We start from the raw sequence: 22,495 nt of genomic DNA, 5'->3' as shown, positions 1-22,495 counted from the left end.
AGCAGTTCAGTAATACGGTGCATGTTTTCCAGGTTACCCGTCAAGTCGCAAAATGCAAATGTCCAAAAAGATTCCAAGTAGAGCAGATTGGAGCAAATAAATACAGGGTAAGTCATTATTTACCTAGATTCTACCTGAAGCTGATTTGTTTTGTTTTGTGGGAAATCAGTTTGAAGGTAAGTGTTGAAATATGCAAAAATAAATCACATCTTTTGCTAACGTTTGAATATTTTCTTATTGTTTTTCCATCACCAGTTCTACCTTGGAAATCAGGTACATCTGAAAGTCCTCCTCTGTGTCCACATGTCTGTTTGGTTTCTCTCAGGCCTTTATGCTTTTTCTGCATTTACTATGTTTGCTGTCCAGTTAACACTTCTTGCCCAGATTTCTGGCTGCAGTTATTGGACTGGAACTCAGAAGTAGAAAGTCAAATTTACAATAACATCTGACGGTTTTTTTTTTATTTCTGAAGCCAACCAGATCTTTAAAGCGCCATACAAAGCCCAACATGAACAAGTTTAACATCTGTTCCTGTAGATGTTTATGTATCTGCTTTTGAGTTTCAGAAAATAAAGTTGTGGCTTGCCAGCACCATTTCAGCCCATGTATTCAGTGGCTCACGGGCATAAATTCATCAGCTGGGCATCTAATAATGCTTTCTGTTTGCTTGGCTTTGATGCTTCAGTATCATGGGAATGATTTACCTCCACAATGGCTGACACAGTTTGATCCATCAGCCGAATTCTTATTATCAGAGAATTTTAAAGTTGGGCAACTTTAATGATGTTTCTTTGCTCTTTTCTCTTGGGGAAAACTAATTCTGGGATGTTACAGTGCCTTGCGAAAGTATTCATTCAGTTAGTTTTTTTTTTTTTTTTTTCTTGGTTTATCTCGTTTTATCACAAAAGACCATAAAATGGAGAAAAAAAACATTGACTACAATGTGCCAAAATGTGAAACAGTTCACTTGACGTTAAATAATTTTGCAAGGCACTCTGTGTTGGAGAAGTCCATTTGGGATGAGGGTTAGTGAGACGGGACAAGGGTGTCAGAGGTGGTTTGTGCAACAGTTTGTATTGATGTTTCACTCAACAATGAATTGAAATAACTCTTTTGACAGTTTGGTCTGGTTCACTGCTTACATGACTCCCTAATGGGCGATGAGACAATAGCAAACAGGGAAAATCAAAATCTTACCCACCACCTACACGTTGAGGTTTTGGAAAGCTGTATTCTGGTAAATGGTTACTCTTCAGTTGTTTCTTTGTGCCTCTTTTTTACTTCATCACCTGTAATGTTTCTGATCATTAGAATCACCAGTTCACATTAAATCATTCCAATACTCATAAAAGATTATACGAAGGTTTTTTATTTATTTATTTATTTTCATTTTTGGGAAGAAATGATAAGGAGTTTGGCGAGAATCATCAGTGTTTGATCATGTCTGCGTGTCACACGTGAATTAGACAGAAACGACTCGAACCATTCCCTCATTTTGTTCTCACTGTGTTAGCAAAGCTAGCTGCATCTGATATGCGTCAGTGCCATCAGCGCATTCTGAGCAGCTGTAGCTGTAGAAAGTGCAACAATGGTTGCAGGAGTTGGATGTTTGCTCCCTTGATCATTACGTCAGCCTGCTGTTTATGGACAGAAAGCATGCGACTGTGATTGTGATCTGCACGTTTTTGTGCAACTTCAACTGACATGCCACCATTTTCATAGAGCTTGAAGCATTTGAGTCCACAAAATGCTGTGTTTGTATGTTTGTATGATGTGATCAGGTGAAGGCAAATTGTTGTACACTAGTACCCCCTGGTGGTCTAATGATGTGCCTTCAGCTGTAGTCTTTTACAGGCTCAACCTGCAGTTACGGGTTAAGCCACGCAAATTCGATGTGAGATTATTACAGTGAGAACCAACATGTGCAGAAATGACTAAGAAAAAAAAAATACATCATTCACTTGTGCTTGTGAGGCTGTGGCAGTTTGAGTAATTGCTGCATTTACTGCTCAGCTCCACAAACTCTAAAGGAGCCTTGAATCAAATTGTCACAGGTCTGTATCTAAAGCCTGACTGATACTGCAGCCGAAACGTGATCTGAACTCTCGGTTTATGAAAATTTGATTGAATGACTCAGACAAAAAAAATAGATAAATCGTCGTGAAAATTTCACAAATGTCAGTCATGATGACATTGTTCAGTCAGGCTCATTATCAGACCATGTGTGTAAAGGACGTCTTGTGCACAAAAGTGAAATAAAGAAATCATAATCAAAAAACATTAAAAGAACAAAACCTTTTCGATTAATTTTTGAATAATTTATGTGTTTGACAAATGAAAGTAAACATCTATGTTTTGTGTCTGCATATCTTTGTAATTATGTGAAAAGAAAACCAGACTGCACACAGGGTTGATAATTAAATTCGTGCCAAATGAATTCATGTGAATCCTCCAAGCAGTCTGTTTTTTTTTTTTTTTTTTTTTTTAAGTTACCCAGCTTCTTGTGTGTAGCAACAAGGAGCGAGCAGTTAGTTCAGTGTTTCTCACACGTCATCTCTGTGCTTTCCTTGCCCCGTCGCAGTTTGGAGACTCTCAGCAGCTGCGTCTCGTGCGAATTTTGCGCAGCACCGTAATGGTGCGGGTGGGTGGAGGCTGGATGGCTCTGGATGAGTTCCTTGTGAAGAACGACCCCTGTCGAGGTGAGCTCAGAGAGGAAGCACCAAACAAACATTGTGGAAGTGAAATAAAAGAGTGAAATTCAATGATTCTTTCTTTCAGAGTAATAAAAGAACAGTTATCAGACATTATTTTCACAGATTTTAAGTCAGTTTTGAAAGATACACCAGATACACTCAGGTTGATATGAAATGTTTTATTTTCTCTATTTTTAGTACTCAGTTGTTTGGAAAGGAAATTCTTAATTGTAATTTTAATTCTTAATGTAATTTAGCATTAGTAGCTGTAGACAGTGGTCACATTCTATTCCCCAGAGAATGTAAATCCTTAATCTAAAGGGTTGTTTCGAGCACACCTGTACGTTTTCTTATGATTCATTGTGGTGCATTCACTGACTGAAATAAATGTGGTGATCGTTAAATTAAGAAACTGGTCTATATAACCTTATCATTGGTAATTTCCTTTCTTTTTTGGTCTTTTCAAAACCCTAAAAACTGAAAATTTAAAATTGAGTAAAAATGAAAATGATCAAAAAAAATATATATATATATATATATATTTATTGATTGTGAAATCTTTTGTACATTTTGTCGCCATCGACGGATAAAGTTTTAGTGCTCTTCATGTTTCTGCTTTTCTTTTTTAATAACATCAATCTGTGTCTCTCCTGCTTAACCCCTGCTGCTGCCAAACATGGTACCGTTTCTTCTAGTCCATCACCACGGGAGCAAAATGTTGCGCTCGGAATCAAACTCTTCAATTACTCAGTCTCCTATAGGTTGGCAAATCTCACACTTTCTCACCTTGCTCCATGAACCCACTGGCGGTATGTGTGTCTGCACATCCGAGTGCGTGGTGCTTGTGTTGGTCCTGGTGTGTACCACTTTGTGTAGCCTAGCAACATGTGAGCGCTCACTGCAAAATGAACGGCATTCTCAGAAAACGGCTACAGCCCCAGTCAGCTGCCGCTGGGATTTTTCATGCATGCACTTGTTTGTGTGACTCACATCACCTGCTGTTACTTTGTCCATGAACTTGGATTATTTAAAGACTTGAGAGAACAAAGTCTTTCCGTGTGTTTTTTTTTTTTTTTGTGTGTGTGTTCTCTCAGCATGCAATGCCAATTATCTTTTTCAGCCGAGGAGGGAATCATAAAACTATGCTTATCTGACTAACGACTCTAAATATACAGAGTTGTCTGACATCATGATTATAACTTTTTATACTTTAAACTGAAGCAGAATTCATTACATTTTAAAACAATGTGACATTTGCTTTAAATTGCATGAAGGTGTGTTTTTGTGGCCAAACTGATTTCTTTGTGCAGTTCATGTTTCATTAGTTTTGTAAATTATTTAACTTTACAGATTTGTGTTGTAAAGGTTTTAAAACTTTGATTTTATTGTTGGAAACAGTAGCTGAGGCTGGCTGAGAAATAATAGTAATAATACAAATCACAGGTACAGCTCAGTAAATTACAACATTGTTGAAAAGTTTAACTTATTTGGTAACTCAGTGCAAAAAATTAAAACCTATATATTATTTAGGTTCATTATGTTATATGACCTTTTGGTTTGTCATGTTAATTTAGATAATTTTACAAAAATGTTTTTTTATTATGACCATGCATGAGATTGCTGACTTTGCATTTTGTTGGGCAGACTGTCACTATATTTAGATTCACAAGTAACTTGAAGTTGGAGTCAGACCTTCAAAAGCCATCACACACAAACGTATTCAGGATCGATCACATTTCTTGTGTTAAGCCACTTCTTTGCAAGTGACAATATAAGAAGAACCTCTTTTAGGCAAATGAGGAAAAACAAATGGCTTGTGTGCTAAAATCCTCTTTTCAGATAAAGTTACATGTTGCATTTCATTTAGAAGATCAGGGTCCCTGAGTTTGCAGGAAGAGTGGAGAGGTTTAGACTCCAATGTTCTCACACTCTGTAATAAATTGGAGATCCTTGTCATCTGATGTTGGTGGTTCGCTGTGTTTTATCAGGTCCACACCCCAGCAAAACCACAGGCTGATGGCCTCCATGCCACACTGCATTGATGCAGTAATTCTTGCAAAACCAAGGATTGTGTCACATGGACATGTTTTTCAGTGGGTTTTCATCACCTGTAGGCTTTAGTCATCAAAGGTCACGACTGCAGTGTGCAGTATTAATATTTATGACCGAGTTACTAAAATATGTTACCTTTTATCTGCTGTTGTGATGTATTGAGGTATACCTGTATTCCTCTAGTGTTGCAGCAGTATTTTCCTTTCTTTTACTCATTCTGGTTGAGATGTGTTGCTGCATGAGCCTTGCTTTCATGACAAAAGACACCTCATTATCTTAACACTTTATTTCATAAGTCAAAGATCTCTAAAAATTGTGTTTGATGTGTACGTGGATAATTGTTGTAGTTGAGCAGATTACCTCGTTTATTTAGATTTCCCTTTGCAGGTAATCTTTCACAAAAATTATGTTGCGAAGGCTATAAGTTTTACGAAATTCAAATCTAATCTGAAACATAATTGTAAAAAAATAAAGTGTTATCACTGTCATCATCATCATCACCATTATCATTACCACTGTCACCACCCTGACCGCATTAAAAACATAGTGTTGTAATCTCTATTTGGCTGATTTATCCTTTATGTCAAATTCTGGAATGCATTTTTCAGCTAAAGGCCGGACCAACATGGAGCTCCGTGAGAAATTCATCCTCCCGGAGGGAGCAACACAAGTAATGGCGAGCTTCCGCTACAGAGGCCGGAGGTCTCGGCCGTCGTCCAGAGGAGCCTCTCCCAACAGATCCACCTCAAGTCAGAGCTGCGCAGTTCCAACAAATCCAGCTGCCACCAGCACTCCGAAGGTGAGACCTGCATGGCAGACCCGTTCTCATTTTGCTCCCCAAAGCACTGAAGAGTTTAATTTTCATCTCATTTAGCTACTTGACTTTGATTTTTCTGCCACATACATTACATAACTCCTCCATCTACTGTTTCTTGTAGTTTTTTTTTTTTTTTTGATTTGTGAATCCATATGTTTTGTTTCTTAATTTGCCATCGTTCCCTAGACTCAACACTTTGCCCGCAATTATGATAAGCCATGGCTTACAAACAGCAAACCCTCCACTCCTCTTAAATCATCAGACTCCTTTGAGAGCCAAGGTTCATCCTCAGAGGTATTGTAGAAACCAGCATGCGATGCAGAATGCTTCGAGCTTGTTACCCAACTGACATCCACTGTATTTCAAGCAAATGTGAAATACACTAAATTAATATTAAGGCGTTAACCTTGCATGCGTGTTGTTTTTCTAACAAAGAGACTTTGAATAAAAGACAAAAAAAAAAAAAAATTCAGTTGGGTCGGGATATTTTGAAGTTTTCAAATTTCTGCTCAAAATCTGATGTGTTCCTGATACCTGGCTGCTTTACTCTGATACACTTTGTGAAATTTTAACAGTTTCTAACAGTTTGTTGAGTTACTAACCCTTTCATACTAACACCTACTCACAGGGGCTTTGCTGATGTTACAAAAGGGTCTCAAAAGGGATTTAATCAAGATTAACTCTAACTCAGTGGCGTCTGTTGTGTTTTTTGGGGGTGTCGGGGGTAGGGGGAAGTTTGTTGTGTATTTCAACTGGAAATAACTGAGTGACAAGAAAACTTATTTCTGTTTCTTTGGTTGTGTTGCAGGGCACAGCAGTTCAAGGGAGCAAACTGCGTCTTCCAGGCTATTTATCTGGCAAAGGATTTCAATCAGGTGAAGAGGGAACCTTGATCAACAATGCTGTACTGAAAGCACGAGCACAGACGATTGGAGGTAAGCTAATTGCTGGATATGTCTCAATTTCTGTTTTGAAGACAAACAAAAATGGATGTTTTTTTTTGTGTTTGTTTTTTTTTTTTAAATACAATTAATAGGAACTAAAATTTGGAGCAGGTTTGCTGAAGCTTGCAGAAAAATTGTTTAATTTTATTTATTTATTCATTTATTTTTTAGTAATGCTTACTTACATAACGGCTTCATGCTTCCAGAACCAAGAAGAAATTCCAGCCGACCAGGAAGTAAAGCCGGCAGCAGAGGCAGCAGTCGCAGAGGGAGCGACGCCTCTGACTTTGACATCTCAGACATCCAGTCTGTGTGTTCAGACGTGTCGGAGACGGTTGGCGATTCCGCGCGAGCAACTCCGCGCTCTGCGTCCCGCCAACATGGAGGAAAACCATCCAAGATCCCTACTCCTCAAAGGAGAACCGCTTCCAAAAGCAAACTGGCCAAGGGATCCAAGCGATAGTCAGTGGCCTTTAAAACAATGACCCTGGAGCTAGTTGCACCCTAAAACACATACTGGACACTGTCGATGTCTACCTTAAGAGACTGCAAATTTGTTGAGTGTTATTTAATTTGTTGGGAAGATGTAAAATATTCTGTTAAGAGGCAATATGATTTAATATAGTGTGCGAATGGATTGTTGATGGCCCTGTGTGTGTTGGTTTTTTAATGTATGTTATTTTTTCTGAAACAAATGTCAAATTGTTTTTTATTGTATTTAATTTTATTTATGCAAATCCTGTAGAGGTTTGACAAACACTAAAAAAAAAGGAAAAAAATCTGGGAATAACCATGCTAAATGGTAAAATTAACTTTTCTTCACTCTAATGAAGGGCAGAAAGCAGGAGAACGTTTTAAAAGTAACTGAATGTACTGTAACTTATGCCTGCTGATGTTTTGGAGTAGTTGGTGCAATATCGTACCGCTTGAGGCACTGCAAATATATATTTAAGTGCTTTATCATACTGCCACCTTGCATTTAAAAGGGCAATGCAATATAATACACTAAACTCTAGTAAGCACTCCAAAAACCTTTGAAAACTCCTGCGTGGGAGAAGTAGCAGAAGCCTTGTAATCCTCACGCTTTTTGTTTGTTTGCCACAACAGCTCCTACTTTGTTTCCTCCATTTCGCAGCGATGTGTGGCCTTGATGAAGTGCCACTCCATGTAGCCATTCTGTGTGCATTCATGTCTGTGTATGGTTCATTTCAATAGAGCTGAAATTGTTATTGTAATGTTACTTTGTAATAAATCTGCTTGCAAAAAGCCACCCTGCCATCGTCTGTGCTTCTCTCGCTTTTTGAATTATAGTGGCAAGCAAAAAGTATTGCCACCAATTTAACTTGTTCACATTTTGTTGAGTTTGAATGATAACACTCTATGCCAGGGGTCCCCAAGCTACGGCCCGTGGGCTGGATTTGGCCCGCCTCCTCATTTGGTCCGGCCCCCTGAAAAATACCAGCGAGCATTCAGTGTTTTTTTTTCATATATATGTGGATTTTTCTTCAACCACCAGGGGGGCTCTTGAGCAGATATGAAACTGAGTTTCCCTCAATGGAATATATACTAGTCAGTACCAGTCACCGTTTCGCTCACGGTTTTTTTCCATTTGCATCCTGGGTAAAAATCTATCTACAAACGCGAATATGTCGTCGGCAGTAACCCCCCCCCCCCCCCCCCCGGTCCACAGTTTCACTTTCCCCCCCCCCCCCCCTCCACAAAACTTTTCTAAGGTTTCTTTCTCGAAAAACTAAGACTGGCCCCCGACCAGAAAAGGGAACAGTCATGTGGCCCTCGCAAGAAAAAGTTTGGGGACCCCTGCTCTATGCATTTCATCGAAATCTTTTCTGATACACCAACAAAGTTGTAAAGAAGGAAAATAACTTTTTTTTTTATATGTACAAATAGAAGTTCAGAGTGTGTTGTGTTCATCCAATCCCCCGAAGTCAAAACTTTCTAGGACACGACTTTAATTACAGCTGCATGCTCTTTGAGGCATGTCTTCATTAGCCTCACTCAACTGTACACTGAAACTGGTGTGTTTTTCTTAGCAAAGTGGTCTTGCTACAAATTGTAAAACGGAAATAGGTGTGGGCTAATCCCCACCTCCACCCCTACATTCACATAAAGTCCTAGCTGTATGTTTTAATGTCACTGTTCTTCTGGAAGATGAGCTCTGCACCAACATTAATGTCTTTAAGTGTTAGCATTCGACCACATGTAGCATTTTGTTTGAAGAACAACCTGATGTTATGGCATAGTTTTTTTCCATTTCTGGAAAATATGATCGAACAATGCAAAACTTGGAACATTGTTTTATCAAATCAACTTCTCAGTTGTTTTCTCCCGGACCTGTCCGATGTGTGCCTCGTTTTTTAAAGTTTTTTTATTATACTTCTGTTAAAAACTGATTCACGATGATGTGCTTCTTTGTTCTGGTGTATCACATGAAATCTCAATAAAGCATATTGTGGTTTGTGGATGTCATGTGGCAAGAAGTAGAAAGGTTCAACTGGCCATGAGTACTGCACAGGACACCGAGTGTGTGCTGTTTAGCTGTTATCTTTTGTAAATAGTGTTTCACTGATCTTCTGTGTGGTGATTCAGTCGGGTTGGAATGTTTGCAGAACACCTTGTGTTTAGCTGTGAAATACTACGCCTTCCTCTCAGCTAAAAAGTGTAGATGATGAAACACTTATCTTTAAAAAAAATGTTTTAAAATCTACTTTAAAATAGGGTATATTTAAGATTTTGTTGGAATCAAATTTCTAAGATCTACAAAACGTACACTCCATACCAATGCGCAAAGCCACTTACGGACATTTTCTTGAAGGCCTAATTGTCTTGCATTTTCAACACTTTAGGTATTGTACCTTTTAAATGTTCCAACTTGCTGCATCTGCCTTTTGCTCCACATGTTAAACAAGTTTGGCAGACTGAGGTCCGTTAATATGACCATTGTCTTGCTGGCCTATGAGGAGAGACAGATTCCCTTAGGGACCACAGGTGGAGTGGAGCTCAGGGGACAGGCTCCTCTGGGCTCCTGAACCTCTCTGTGTGAATGGCCCTCCTGTTCAGCATAAACCCAGGCCCTCAGGCTGCACTTTAAACTGGGATATATCATCACTGCAGGACCTGCATACGTTCTGTCAGCAGGAGCCCTGAAAACGTCAAGAACATGTGAGTAACTTACAGTTTTTTTTTCTCTCTCTCTATTTAGAAATACGTTGTGAACGGTTGGGACAGATGATGGACCTCTTTGTAATTTTGGTTGGTCATATATAAAGATGAAATTTAATTTGTTTGATTTACATACCCATTACATGTATGTTCTGTCCTATTTGTCAGGTATAAAACTGAATGCAATTTAACCTTAAGCCATTGATGTTTGAACTACTCACCTGAAATTCAGAAGAAAATGCCTCGACTGGTTAGGATGCTTAATTTGCTAACAAGTTCACATTTAAATATTGTTTTAAGTTAGTTTTATCTTTCTCTATTTTCTACTTCAGTCTTTCCTACTTACTTATGAGATATATTTAAGCACTGGATTTTGAATATAAGGTTCCTATTTAATCATGCAACGCACCAATTAGTCTGACTTGATCTTATTTAGTTTACATGACTTAAACTGAACTTTTGTATCACAGGTACTCTTAAACTCCAGTCTTTAAGCATCAAAAATGCCAGTCTTCAGGGATATGCTGATGTTTGTGGCAATCGTTTCCATCTCGGCGTCAGTCCATTGTCAAAAATTGCCAAGTAAGTTTAAATCATGCGATATCTGCATTAACGTAGCATGTTTAAATAAATCTGACATTCTACACACAGAAACAGTATGTTGGTAGAGCATGATTATGCAATTCTAATCTCACCTTTTAAAGAGATAGCTGAATCAAAACAGGCAATCTGGTAAAATTAGAGAAAAAACATTTGTGAAGATTTCTTTTTTATTTATTTATTTTTCACCATGGTTGCTGTATTTCCACAGTGTGACCAGCAGGTGTCAGTGTGTGTCAGTTCATCGTTGCTCAGTCAGTATTTCCAGTAGAGTCAGTGTAGCTGTTCTGAGGTCATCCTGAGGTTAATGTGTGTACATAAAGCTTCAATGTGCTGCCACTGGGGCTCGATGCCATGGTAAATTAACCAGCTGGCACAATGCTTCTTTGACTGAATTAACTGCCAATAAAAATGTACAGTACGGTTAGGAGAGAAAACAGGACATTTCCTCTGCTTACGTCTAAATATCTGAAATCAGAACCTCGTCCAGCTTTCATTCACAATTTCTTGCCTTAAAAGACACACTAAAGTCACACTGGGGTAATACGAACTCAAACACAAATCACCTTGTGTTGAGAGTTCAGGAGCCAAAATACACCTTTAGGAAAAATAAACATGCTGCTCGAGCATAATGGCTTTGATGGATTATGTCATTATTCACAACACTGAGTAATGTAGCTACTTAACAGAAATCAGAGATATCAGCCCTGACGTATGATTCAGAAGCAGACCAGCTACTCTAATTGTTAAACTGAAGTGACGTCAAACTATGACTAAATGTTTGTGCTGTGAGGTTTTGATCTGCTGGAGGAGTTCCATGTTCCTGAGTCGAAAGGAGTGAAGAGAGTGGATGGGTCTGAAGCTGAGGCAGTGGCCTACCGCATCAACCCCTCCATTCATTTACAGAAGACACTGAGGTATTGTTCTTCACTAGATAATACAGTAGTATTACATGAAAAGAAAATTATGCATTCAAGCTGACTTGGTTTCACTTACCTGTCCATGCTTACATGTGCATGTATTCCATAAAAGATAACTATGTTTGCACGCGTTTAAAGCCTGTTAAATGTATTTTCTTTCCTTTTTAAAAAAGCAATTTCAGAAACATATCTTCTGTTACTATAAGCAACATGTTGTGAATAATATTCACTGCTGCACCATCTGTTGTCCTCTTCTGATAGAAATACTGTGTTCAAGCTTCCCTTTGGCTAAGGTCTTCTCTCCAAGGTTTACATTCCAGCAGGACAATGTCCTGGAACATACAGCAAACGCTACAGTAAAATGCTTTAGATCATGGGTGTCCCGCTCCAGTCCTCAACGGCCGGTTTCCTGCCAGATTTAGATGTGTCTCTGCTCCAACACAGCTGATTCAAATGGTCCAACTCACTCCTCAGCATGTCAAAGTTCTGCACAGGCCTGCTGACGAATCGTTGTTTGATTCAAGTGTGTTGAACAAGGCCAAGACCTCAAACATTCAGGATGCCAACCCTTGAGGGATGGATTTGAACTCGTCTTCTTTAGAGCAAAGCAGTACGATATTTTGTAAAGCATTTCGTGGACTGTGATAAGATTACACAGAAAACTTAACAGATAATAAAAATTTGCAACTGGTGAGATTTACCTCCAAATAAAGTGCTCAAATTGCTGCTGTGGTTATATTGTGAGGTTAACGGGATTGGAAATGATCTTAATTTTCATCTGGAGTATCATAACTTGATGTTAACCATTTCACAAAAAGCATATGTGGGTATTGCAGATGTTTCAAAAATCCGAATTTGATCATGGTTGGTCCATTTTACTCTCAATTGAATTTAGTTTATGAAACCCATCTGTTTCACCAAAAGCTCTTCAGCGTTTCTTTTTTTTATTTGCTTTTAGATTTATTCAGCTCTTTGAATCTTAATCTCAGTCTTTTTGCACAGTGATGTGTATCCAGATGGACTTCCCACTGAATACTCCATTATAACAACATTTAAAGTGACCAATGACACTGCTCAGACGTCCTGGAACCTTTGGCAAGTCAGTGACCCAGAAGGACGAGAACAAGTCGGCCTGCGTTTCCAGCCTGATGGACGGTCGTTGGACTTTTTTTACACTGGTCCACAGGGGACGCAGATGGTGAGGACTTTCCAAGGTTTGCAAAAATTGTTTAACAGGGAGTGGCACAAGTTGGCTCTGAGCGTAAAGGGCAGCCAAGTAAGGCTGCTGATTGACTGCAAGGAGATCAGAGTGGAGAGCATCGATGAGCCGAGGCCAGTCATCCGACAAGGCTACACATCCATCGTGAAACGGGCTGCAGGAGACCGATCCGCTTCCGTATGTTGTAATCTTTTGTATTTGGGTAACAATGAAATTTGTCGAAGTGTTAATAAAATTATTCATTTTCTGTTACGTCTTATTGTCATCTAGGTGGATCTCCAGCAGATGCAAGTGTCTTGTGATCCAGAGCAGGCTTATTCAGAGAGCTGCTGTGAGCTCTCCGGTGTGGTAAGTCATCTACAGTGCTAAAGAGATGTTTCCATACACTCATCATGGGCATAATTGTCACATTAGTGTTGGGTTATTAATGGAGCATTTTAGCCATTTTTCCCCCAGAGTGGAATGACCATCCAACAAACAACTTCTATAATCTGAGAAATCTAGAAACAGGTGCATAAGTTTGAATTTATTGTTAATTTTTCTATAAAACACTTATGAGTAAAATCAGACATGTGTGATATATGTGTATATGTACAATTTTGATCCAGTGCAAATGAAGAAAAATTCTCAATCAATTTAAACTTCAACATCCAATTCCAGTAAATCACTTAAGAAATGCGTTGTATGAAAATTTTCCCTACCTGAAAAAGAATGTTTCCTTCATGTGATTAAGTACAACTTTAATGTGATACATATGCTCGTGACAAACTCATGTTCATCACAAGCATATGTAAACTCTGCCTTTTCAGCCTCAAACGTTGATGCACTTCAGTTATTATACAAAAGCGTTAAGCTTCAAACCTACGCTGGTGTCTGTCTGCCCAGTGCGGGGGATATGCAGAGATCGGCCTCACAGCTGGAAGAGCAACTTGTAAATGCATGCATGGACAACCAGGATTTCAGGGCTCTCCGGGGCCAAAGGTGATTGCACCTGCATGGAAAACTTGTTGTACGTGACTTGAAACTATTCTGACATGCATGCCTCCTGATCCATAGGGTCACAGAGGGCTTCCAGGAAAACCCGGAGACCAAGGAAGACTGGGCAACTGGGTAAATAAATACAACATGTTAAACTGTCATGCAAGCATCGAGACTTGCACAATACAATATGATTCATGTTCTCAGCATGAGTACAATTGAGTTGTTCTCGCTGCACCCTGAGGAGTTGAGTTGACTCTAAAGTGACAGTGTAAGACTGTGGAAAATACAAGTAAGAAACTCGACTGAGACACCAATGAATGGAAACAGATCTCGAAACGAAGGCTCTTAGTGATTGTAAACACAAGGGCTCCGAGTGTAGTCTTGTGACGATTATTTTAAGGAGTCTGAGATAAACACAAAATAGACACATAATGGTACAGAATTTGTTTTTGCAGTTCCGAAATAGCAATTTCAGTATTAAAGTGTTAACCCCGTCAGTTTTCAAAGAAGGATTTCTCTCAAACTGGCTCAAGATAAGAGGATTTCCAATGGTTTTGAGTTTGGGAAGAAACCAAGCCAGATGTTCTAATGAGTCCCACATGCAGAAAAAAAACTAACTGTAAAAATAACTGTACCCTCCGATGATCTGGTAATGAGCACGGGTAAAGCTGTTTAACCAAACTGCTTTCCTATGGTGATATTCATGTGAATAATCAGACAGATTTATCTCAGGAAGACCATATTGGGGGTGGGGAAACATGGAAGGTATTATTACAGAAGAAAATCCCCCGCTAAAGGAGCCAGTTGCACATACAAGAGCGAACCACAGACGCTGTTATTTCCACTTTGAATTTATGTCTTGTTAATCTCTTTGATGCTTTGCAGTAAAACTCCGAGAGTTTTAATAATCCTCAAGAGAATACGTGTTTAAGACGGAGATTTTTCTCCCGTTTTTTTTTTTTTTTTTTTAAACATGTGATGGTTTGGCGTTCATCTTGTCCGCAGACTCAAACAAAACTCGTTCCGGTGCCTGAAGAAACACATGTAGATGGACATACATCCAGAGCACATTTCCAGAGCTCTACATGCTACATGTTCATGTCTTCAGTTGTTGCAGTAGCTCATCTGGGAGGAAACATCTGTCTCCAGTAACTGGTTTAAAGTTTTGAGCTCCTGCCAGGTTGTGAATCACAAAGCCACAACTTATGTGCTTTCTCGACGGCATCCAAGGAGGGCATGTACTGGCACAGGTACATGGATATGCCCATCTCAGGTGGTGGGTGGTCCTTCAGTTGGACAAGCTGTCCGGCCCACATAAATGCAATAAATGTCACAAAATCTCTGAGGTTAACCTCTGTCCAGCTGTCTCCACTGAATGCACACAGTTAGGTGAAATGGTCAAATAAACTGACAACACAGAGGTGTCCGGGCCTTGTTTCGACAGTTTGTTGTCTCGGTTTAATGCAGGCAAAGCAATGGAAAGCGCTTTTCCATCTACAACTCAGGAAGTCTCCATCTGTGCAAACAATTACTGTTGTATTTATGACTAATGTTTCCTGAATCTGGCTTTTCTATTTTTTTCCGCAAATGTGATAAATGCAACCCTTGCAAAGTTAGGATCCCCAAAATCCCATGAAACAAAAAGAAACAACACAATAACAGGTGCATTTTAGTAAATTGCACACAGGATGATACATTAGTTAATTTTTTTATTGATTTAGAACATTATTACTTACAGGTAAAGACATCCTATGGCTCTTGTGAGGCACTAAGGAAGCCCATATTGTTTTAATAGTTGTTTTCAGTTCATCTGCTCAACACAATACAAGGAATCAGAAGCAAATTTCTCTTTAATTTTTGAATGACATTTTTCTTCCAATACTTTTCTGTCCTCTCAACTTTCCATTAATGTACTTGGATACAGCAATGACCTTGTGAGACTTATCGCCCTTGTGGAGTGTATCAGTGACCTTTCGCTGGACAACTGTCAAGTCAGCAGTCTCATTCATGCCCATGATTGTGAAGGGCATAGCATTCAGATTACTGTCAAAAAGTATCTGCAAAATTTCCATAAAAATCATTGTATACTTTTATTTTTGTAATTAAATCTTGATGTCTAATCACCTAAATTACTATGGATAAATAATAAAAATATGTTACTCTGTGTAATAAATGTCTAATAAGTTTCAGTTTTCAGTTGAAATGAATAAACTTTTCTATAATATAATTTAAAACGTACTTCTATTTGGAAATTTCAAACCTATTAAATTCAAAATAGTACAAAGAAATCATGAAAAAATTCAAACTGTAAAAAATGTACTTTTAGCTCTGTTTGTTTTACAAAATAAATGAATTTTGGACTTACCTTCAGGTTTTGAAATGATTAAAAGTGGGTTCATATTACACGGCTTGCAAAAGCTGCAGGCCAGGCTTAAATCTTAGGTTAGTGTGTTGCTTGAACGATTTGTTTATTTCTATTTATTTCTTTGGTGATATCAGCAAGAAAATCACAAACCACATCCTACACTTGTTACAAGAGCACAGCTTCAGTATAAACAACAAATTCAAAGTGCTGCAGGGCAACAAGTCACGCTTGTGATTTCTTGTAGGGAATCCGTGGAAACACAGGGGACTACGGAAACATTGGTGAGACGGGACCGAAGGTGAGCTTCGTCTCTGTACCTGAGTGCTCCGCTCTTTTGCTGTCTCATGCATAGACTGAATTAATGAAGACTTATGTGCACATCCTCAGGGCGAGCAAGGAATCAAAGGAGAAAAAGGGATGAGAGGACCCTGGGGACAAAGGGTAATTTATTGCTTCTGTTCATCCTATCATTTATGATGAAACACCACAAGTGTGCATGAACGGGATGCTGTGTTCGCAGGGAGAGAGAGGTCCGCAAGGGCTGAAAGGACTAAAAGGAGCTGCGGGCTTTAAGGTATGTTTGTTGCTGCAGCTGCATGATTTCAAAGCTAACTTTTAATTGGACTTATTTGTAATCAAAGGGAATTCGTGGACTTCCTGGAGACATTGGGGAGGCTGGGAAAGCAGGAGAAGTGGTATGGTGACTTGTTCAGTTTCAGGAGTAAAACCCTTTCAATATAACTGCTGTATTAATTACTCTTTTATCTCCTTTAAGGGCACTAAAGGGCTTCAAGGATATCCAGGGATTCCGGGGTTTGAAGGAGTGAAGGTATTTGTGGGTCTTTCCTATTTAGATGATTTGCTTCTCATTTTAAATCATCAGACCTCATCGCTCTGCATTTTCAGGGCCAAAAAGGGAATTCTGGGGCTACGGGGCGGCTTGGACCCAGAGGAAAGCAGGTGGGTTGTGGTGGGATTCCCTGTTCCATTATCCACAGTGGGACATGCTTAATGTTTTGTTTCTATGTTCACAATCCCCCCATGTGACCACAGAGGGCTATTAAATCATCTCTGACGGGGTAAAACACTGGAATCAGACTGCAGTGGGTTTTTTGGCTGTTGTGCCGTTTCCATAAACAGCATTAGTTCATGTGGCTGGATTTTGGCGCAGATGTAAAGGCCTGAACTGTATCAACATGAGCGAATGAGTCACTGAAAGAAGAGCCTAAGTCGCATTGATAATTCCTTGTGCTGTAAATGAAAGAGGGCTTCCCCGTTCATTGTGTTGTCTTATGGATGTCGCCTTCAGAGTAACTTTCTCATCGGTTTTGTTTCACATGCTGACTTGACAGGGTATTGTAGGGGATCCTGGAGAAAGGGGAGCTCCTGGAGAGAAGGGAAGGCCAGTGAGTATAAAAAAGGATATCAAAAATGATCAAAGAAAACAAATATATGTTAAGTGGAATTAATGTGATTTTTTTTTTTTTTACTTGTAAAATTCAGGGTATCCAAGGATCTGTAGGCAGAGCTGGGACTATAGGATCAAAAGTAATGATAAAGCCGACACAAACACTGCATTACATAACACAATGGTTCTCACATTTTGTATCACAAGTATGCCAAAAAATGTTAAGTTTTCTAAGTACTGCCAACTTCCCTGATATTTTATATTTTAAACGTCACAACAGGAAATTGACATTTCCTGTTCGGTGAAAAAAAAAAAAAATGTATGTGCTTAACTGGACAAATGATGCATTTTCAATTTTCTTTCTTCTACTGACAATTTTACATTTTCCTAGTGTAGAAAATGATGAGAAAGGTCCTTATAAGTTGGAATTCTGAGAGGTAAAAAGTCTCTCAGCTCTTAACTCTTTGTCCAATATGGTTGCCTTGCTTATAAAGCATTTATTTGCACATTTGACATTTTCTCTCATGAGGTCTTTTGTACATTCAGCACTTCTCGACTTACTTTAGTAAACATGATGCTGCAGAAATCAAAATGTAGTAAATATGTTTTCCTAAGTCTGTGTTGCTGCTGCAGTTAGCCTGACCGCTGAATCTATCAATTATCACATCCCACTGGATATTAAACTTGGAACTGTAACACAGTTAAGTTGGATTTTGAGTCATTTTCATATGTAAGTTCTAAATTTAGAGATTGATGGAACCCAAGTCATTTCAGCACCACCCATGGTCCAATTCTGAGGTCAAACTATCAACTACATTGATAGTTGGTTTACATTCAATGTTTCGCTCTATTTTAAGAGTGTGGTAGGAAAAAAAGAATGGCATAAAACATTTTCTTATTCACTCTGTAGTGTGACATTGTCAAGTGTTTCACAAAGTCACCTGCTAGTCAGTCTCCTTCTCTTGGAAGCTTGCTGAAGTTGAGCTTTGAGACGAATCATAGAGAAAAGCAGCAAGAAGATCGAGGCCAGACAGTATGGCCTTAACTTGCCAGATTGAGCAGTAATAAATGCTTTTATTTGCAATGCACTCTTTAAATCCATCCATCCATCCATTTTCTGAACACCCTTGTCCCTCAGTGGGGTCGGGAGGGGTGCTGGTGCCTATCTCCAGCTAACGTTCCGGGCGAGAGGCGGGGTACATCCTGGACAGGTCGCCAGTCTGTCGCAACTCTTTAAATCATTTATTAAATTTTTGTGTGAATGTCCTGCACAGATTTAAGTTTTCCTTGCATACTCCAACCCTAACCCTTTTCAACACCAATGGCAGCTAACAAACCACCAGTCTGAGAACCATGACACTAACATACGTTTGAAATACTTAGTACACTTTTTACTAATGGTTTGGACATCTCTAGGGTATTATTGGAGATCCGGGTTTACCTGGTAGAGATGGTGATCCAGGAATAGAGGTATTAGCTTCTGTTTTATACATTTCTCTTGAGTTTTTTGAGCGTCCTCTCATTATCCTGTAAATGTAATCTTTTTTCTTGCAGGCATATCAAGGACCCCAGGGTCTCAGTGGAAAACCTGGGCGTATCGGTGGAAAGGTCTGATCTTTTTTCGGTTCCGTAAATAAATGTGAAATGGAGTTGTTTTTGGCAGATTGATTTATTGCCATTTGTATTTTTTATTTTATTTTTTTTACAGGGAGAGAAGGGCACCCTGGGGCCAGCAGGAGAAATGGGTCCCCAAGGCCAAACTGTAAGTCACATTTTCAAGCCCTTCAGTCGCTGCAGACAAGCATATAATACATTTTGTCTGTAAAGTAGTTTGCCATCTTAAAGGGAAACGACAAAGAATAAAGCAGACTCTCCATTGGTTTATAAATGTCTTACTCTCAAGGGACTGAGCGGTTACAAAGGTTCTGCGGGAAAGCCAGGAAGACCTGGATTTATTGGTCCACCTGGACCTACTGTAAGTGCTCCCAAAGAATTTTCTTGACTCTTTCAAACACCAGTTAATTTCCCTCAATCAATTAAAGCATGTTAACTCTTTACAGGGTCACGTGGGTGTACCTGGAAAACCAGGAATCAAGGTAAAACATCCTCTGACCATTGGAGAGAGAGCGAAATGTTTCATGGTGGCTACTCAGGATTTATTTTCTGAGTCACTGAGTCACAAAGATTACACGTTTTTCAGATGCACTGTCTTTCCAAACCTATACTTTTTACTGGTTTTGAAAGAAATGTTGCACTTTTAGGAACTCAACTAAAGATCCACTGAGTTAATATACAGACTACTTAAAAGTGTCACCTAAATTTCTGCAATGCAGTGCATGCAAATGGTAAATACATAACTGCTGTTGAGGCTTTACTCCCCTCGCTTGTAATGAGAGTGCATAATTACCAAAGTGCCCCTCTGGGCCTGTTCGTGATATTTACAGACCAAGCCAAGCCAACGAAGATGACAGATTTTCCAGAAAGCACAAACAGCTGTTCGAGTTTCCTTGGCATGCTCTGGCAAAAGTAAACAAATCTAATCGGAAAGAACCGACGACGCTTGGAGCAGAGAGTTGCATCTACATATACATATAGCATAAAAATCAACAAAAAAATATATTTAGAGGCATGCAAGTATGAGTTAATAAACATTAAATTTAATGAGAATGAACAGGATTGTTCCTTAGGGATTGAAAAGTATGCCAAATTTTACACATGAAGATTAGCACTTGTCAGTGAAAAAAATGAAGCTGATACACTCTGCAGAGAGAAAATGAAAGGAATTTTGTTGTTTTTGTTCAGTGTTATTCCTCCATGAACTTGCAGCTTTGCAAAGTTGATGGTTTGACCTGAAATCTTGCACTTTGTCAGGTTACGCCTCAGTCCCACACATACTGGCTTCAGTAAGACACAACATCTGTTAAGTGCTTTTTCTACATAAGCTGCAGGACTGATCAGTTGAAACACCATAAAGTCTAATCTGATCATTGCATTTTATGGTGATTACAATAATTTACAACAAATAGCTAAACATGGGCCAAAAAAAGTGAAATAAAAAAAAAGGTAAAAGAAAATTGTGAACCCAAATTTTTTCTATTTTTTATTCATACAGTATATTTTTTCTTTCAAAATAGGACACAGTTTATTTTGGGATATTTAATCTACAATCTATTGGCGAGCTCTTACATTTAATTTGTTTTGCACAGGGTGACACAGGAATCCAAGGAATTAAAGGAGTTAAAGGTGCAGAGGTAAGGCTTCACGTATTGAATATGTTCTTTTGTTTGACATTATTTCTCTTACTTCTGTTTTTTCAATACTTAATTACGTGTTTTTACAGGGAGCAAAAGGAGTGAAAGGCCTAAATGGAAGGGTGAGCTTCAGTCTAAACTACTGATAATAATTATAGTAGGGTGACCAATCTCTGAAACTGATCGAATTATCTATGTATTGAAAGAACAGAACTCATCTAATATAAATAGATTATAGCCAGTCGTGCAGCAAAACTACTGACCCTATGGAAATGATTTCAGTTTATAAAAATAAAATAATAATCAATTGCCAATGGTGAGTTCTGTCATTCAGCAGAAAACTCGAGCAGGTGTGTCATATATAAATATGATACTCTTGACTATATTTTGGTTGGGATCATCTCCATTCATTTGATGGCACTTGCAAAGTTAATAGTTGGAAAAGTCCAACATGAATCCATCAAATAACATTCCTTACATATCTGGAGCATCTGCAGATGCGATAAGAGCAGAAACGCCCACTGCTACGACAAAATGAGTCTTGCACATTTCTCAAATGTTATCTGTCACATTTGGTTTCTGTTTTGAAATGTTCATGCTTGTATGTTGTTCAAATATTCAAACTTGTAAAAACAAAACAATAAAAAAAACAACAACAACAACAACCACCACACTCTAGGCTTTTATTATAAGATCAGGAATTTGTTTTTATTGTAAGCAGGTTTGTTCTATTTTGACTCTGGTAGCTGTGTTGTAGAGGCCTAAATTTTGAGCTTACTTTTCTTTTATATCTGATCTGCTGCTCTATCCTCTCCCTGTGCAATTAATGATCTGTAGGTTGGAGACAGAGGTGAGCCAGGTGCTCAGGGAGGCAGGGGGAAGCGTGGTCCTGCAGGCCTACCCGGTCGCTCAGGTCCTTTTGGAGGAAAAGGGATTCGAGGTGAAGGAGGACCTGATGGCTTTCAGGGACTCCCAGGACCTCCGGTAAGTAATGACAGCAACATTAATACAACAATGTTATCTATAGTGTAGAGGTTGTGTTTTCCATGATTTACCAAATTTGTCCAGCGTGGCATGGAGTTGATCAGCTTGAGGTGATCTAGCTTCCTTTAAAAGCAACCTTCAGTTTTATAAATGAAATGAACCATGGACCCCAGCCTATTAATTTACTCAAAACTGTTTAATGAGCTTCTCTGACAAATCTTCTCAGGACTGCAGTTATCTCCATGGGTAGTGTGCTTTATTTCCCACCACAACTTTAGTCTTTAATTATTTTTTTCTTAATATGTTTGAATACAGCCCTCTGGCAATAGACTTTGTTCTTTGCAATGAACTTTTGTAACCTATTGGTGCCTGTCTAATTGTTAAATTAGCAGTCTTTCATTAACATTTTATTCAAACTGAACTTTGATTTTTTTTTTTACTTGTCAAATGTAATCATCCCATTTAACAGACATAAATACAAGAAATACTTACTTAATAATTACTCTTGTTCTAATATTTTTTTCTTTCGCAAAACTAAATACAAGTTTCATTTTCTGAACATTATTACTGAAAAAAAAATCGCCCTCTGATGAAATTTTAATTTGTTGAGGTGCAGTCATAGTAGTTTTTCAGTCTGTTCTTGAGTAATGTACGGAAGCGCATTGCTATCACGCAGGAAAAAAAAATTTTGAGATACGTATCACGTTATAACGTGATACGTATCTCGTTAAAACGTGATACGTATCTCGTTAAAACGTGATACGTATCTCGTTAAAACGTGTTATGTATCTCGTTAAAACGTGATACGTATCTCGTTAAAACGTGATAGTATCTCGTTAAAACGTGATAGTTATCTCGTTAAAACGTGATACGTATCACGTTATAACGAGATAATAATACGTTTTAACGAGATACGTATCACGTTATAACGAGAAACTATCACGTTTTAACGAGATACTATCACGTTTTAACGAGATACGTATCACGTTTTAACGAGATACATAACACGTTTTAACGAGATACGTATCACGTTTTAACGAGATACATAACACGTTTTAACGAGATACGTATCACGTTTTAA

The 22,495-nt window shown here is 38.6% G+C and overlaps 2 protein-coding genes across 19 annotated transcripts in view; both read left to right on the top strand.

Annotated features, from left to right (window-relative positions):
- dst (dystonin) overlaps window positions 1-7,198 on the top strand; it is a 115,539-nt gene extending 108,341 nt beyond the window's left edge. For 10 of the 18 annotated variants that reach the window (XM_015060460.1, XM_015060443.1, XM_015060476.1 and 7 more), the window contains 9 exons: window positions 33-107; window positions 256-273; window positions 1,121-1,237; window positions 2,582-2,699; window positions 3,389-3,502; window positions 5,354-5,544; window positions 5,749-5,856; window positions 6,371-6,497; window positions 6,713-7,198. In XM_015060460.1, the coding sequence (XP_014915946.1) occupies window positions 33-107; window positions 256-273; window positions 1,121-1,237; window positions 2,582-2,699; window positions 3,389-3,502; window positions 5,354-5,544; window positions 5,749-5,856; window positions 6,371-6,497; window positions 6,713-6,969 (1,125 nt within the window). In that variant the 3' untranslated portion in view covers window positions 6,970-7,198. The remainder of the gene's footprint in view (window positions 1-32; window positions 108-255; window positions 274-1,120; window positions 1,238-2,581; window positions 2,700-3,388; window positions 3,503-5,353; window positions 5,545-5,748; window positions 5,857-6,370; window positions 6,498-6,712) is intronic. The other 8 variants (XM_015060564.1, XM_015060514.1, XM_015060451.1 and 5 more) reach the window with 7 other exon arrangements.
- Window positions 1-22,495, top strand: part of LOC106964870 (collagen alpha-1(IX) chain) — a 39,060-nt gene that overhangs the window by 9,714 nt on the left and 6,851 nt on the right. The window contains exons 2-24 of the mRNA XM_015060632.1: window positions 8,371-9,686; window positions 10,157-10,268; window positions 11,080-11,203; window positions 12,209-12,602; window positions 12,696-12,773; window positions 13,311-13,406; window positions 13,482-13,535; window positions 16,016-16,069; window positions 16,159-16,212; window positions 16,292-16,345; window positions 16,413-16,466; window positions 16,547-16,600; window positions 16,678-16,731; window positions 17,124-17,177; window positions 17,275-17,319; window positions 18,596-18,649; window positions 18,734-18,787; window positions 18,888-18,941; window positions 19,083-19,154; window positions 19,240-19,275; window positions 20,386-20,430; window positions 20,520-20,552; window positions 21,268-21,414. Coding sequence (XP_014916118.1) covers window positions 10,190-10,268; window positions 11,080-11,203; window positions 12,209-12,602; window positions 12,696-12,773; window positions 13,311-13,406; window positions 13,482-13,535; window positions 16,016-16,069; window positions 16,159-16,212; window positions 16,292-16,345; window positions 16,413-16,466; window positions 16,547-16,600; window positions 16,678-16,731; window positions 17,124-17,177; window positions 17,275-17,319; window positions 18,596-18,649; window positions 18,734-18,787; window positions 18,888-18,941; window positions 19,083-19,154; window positions 19,240-19,275; window positions 20,386-20,430; window positions 20,520-20,552; window positions 21,268-21,414 — 1,743 coding nt within the window. The 5' untranslated portion in view covers window positions 8,371-9,686; window positions 10,157-10,189. The remainder of the gene's footprint in view (window positions 1-8,370; window positions 9,687-10,156; window positions 10,269-11,079; window positions 11,204-12,208; window positions 12,603-12,695; window positions 12,774-13,310; window positions 13,407-13,481; window positions 13,536-16,015; window positions 16,070-16,158; window positions 16,213-16,291; window positions 16,346-16,412; window positions 16,467-16,546; window positions 16,601-16,677; window positions 16,732-17,123; window positions 17,178-17,274; window positions 17,320-18,595; window positions 18,650-18,733; window positions 18,788-18,887; window positions 18,942-19,082; window positions 19,155-19,239; window positions 19,276-20,385; window positions 20,431-20,519; window positions 20,553-21,267; window positions 21,415-22,495) is intronic.

The sequence above is a fragment of the Poecilia latipinna genome, unplaced genomic scaffold (assembly GCF_001443285.1).
Source record: "Poecilia latipinna isolate Pla-1442-1.1 unplaced genomic scaffold, P_latipinna-1.0 Scaffold67, whole genome shotgun sequence".
NCBI classification, from domain to species: Eukaryota; Metazoa; Chordata; class Actinopteri; order Cyprinodontiformes; family Poeciliidae; genus Poecilia; species Poecilia latipinna.
This window is presented reverse-complemented; position numbering and strand designations above follow the sequence as displayed.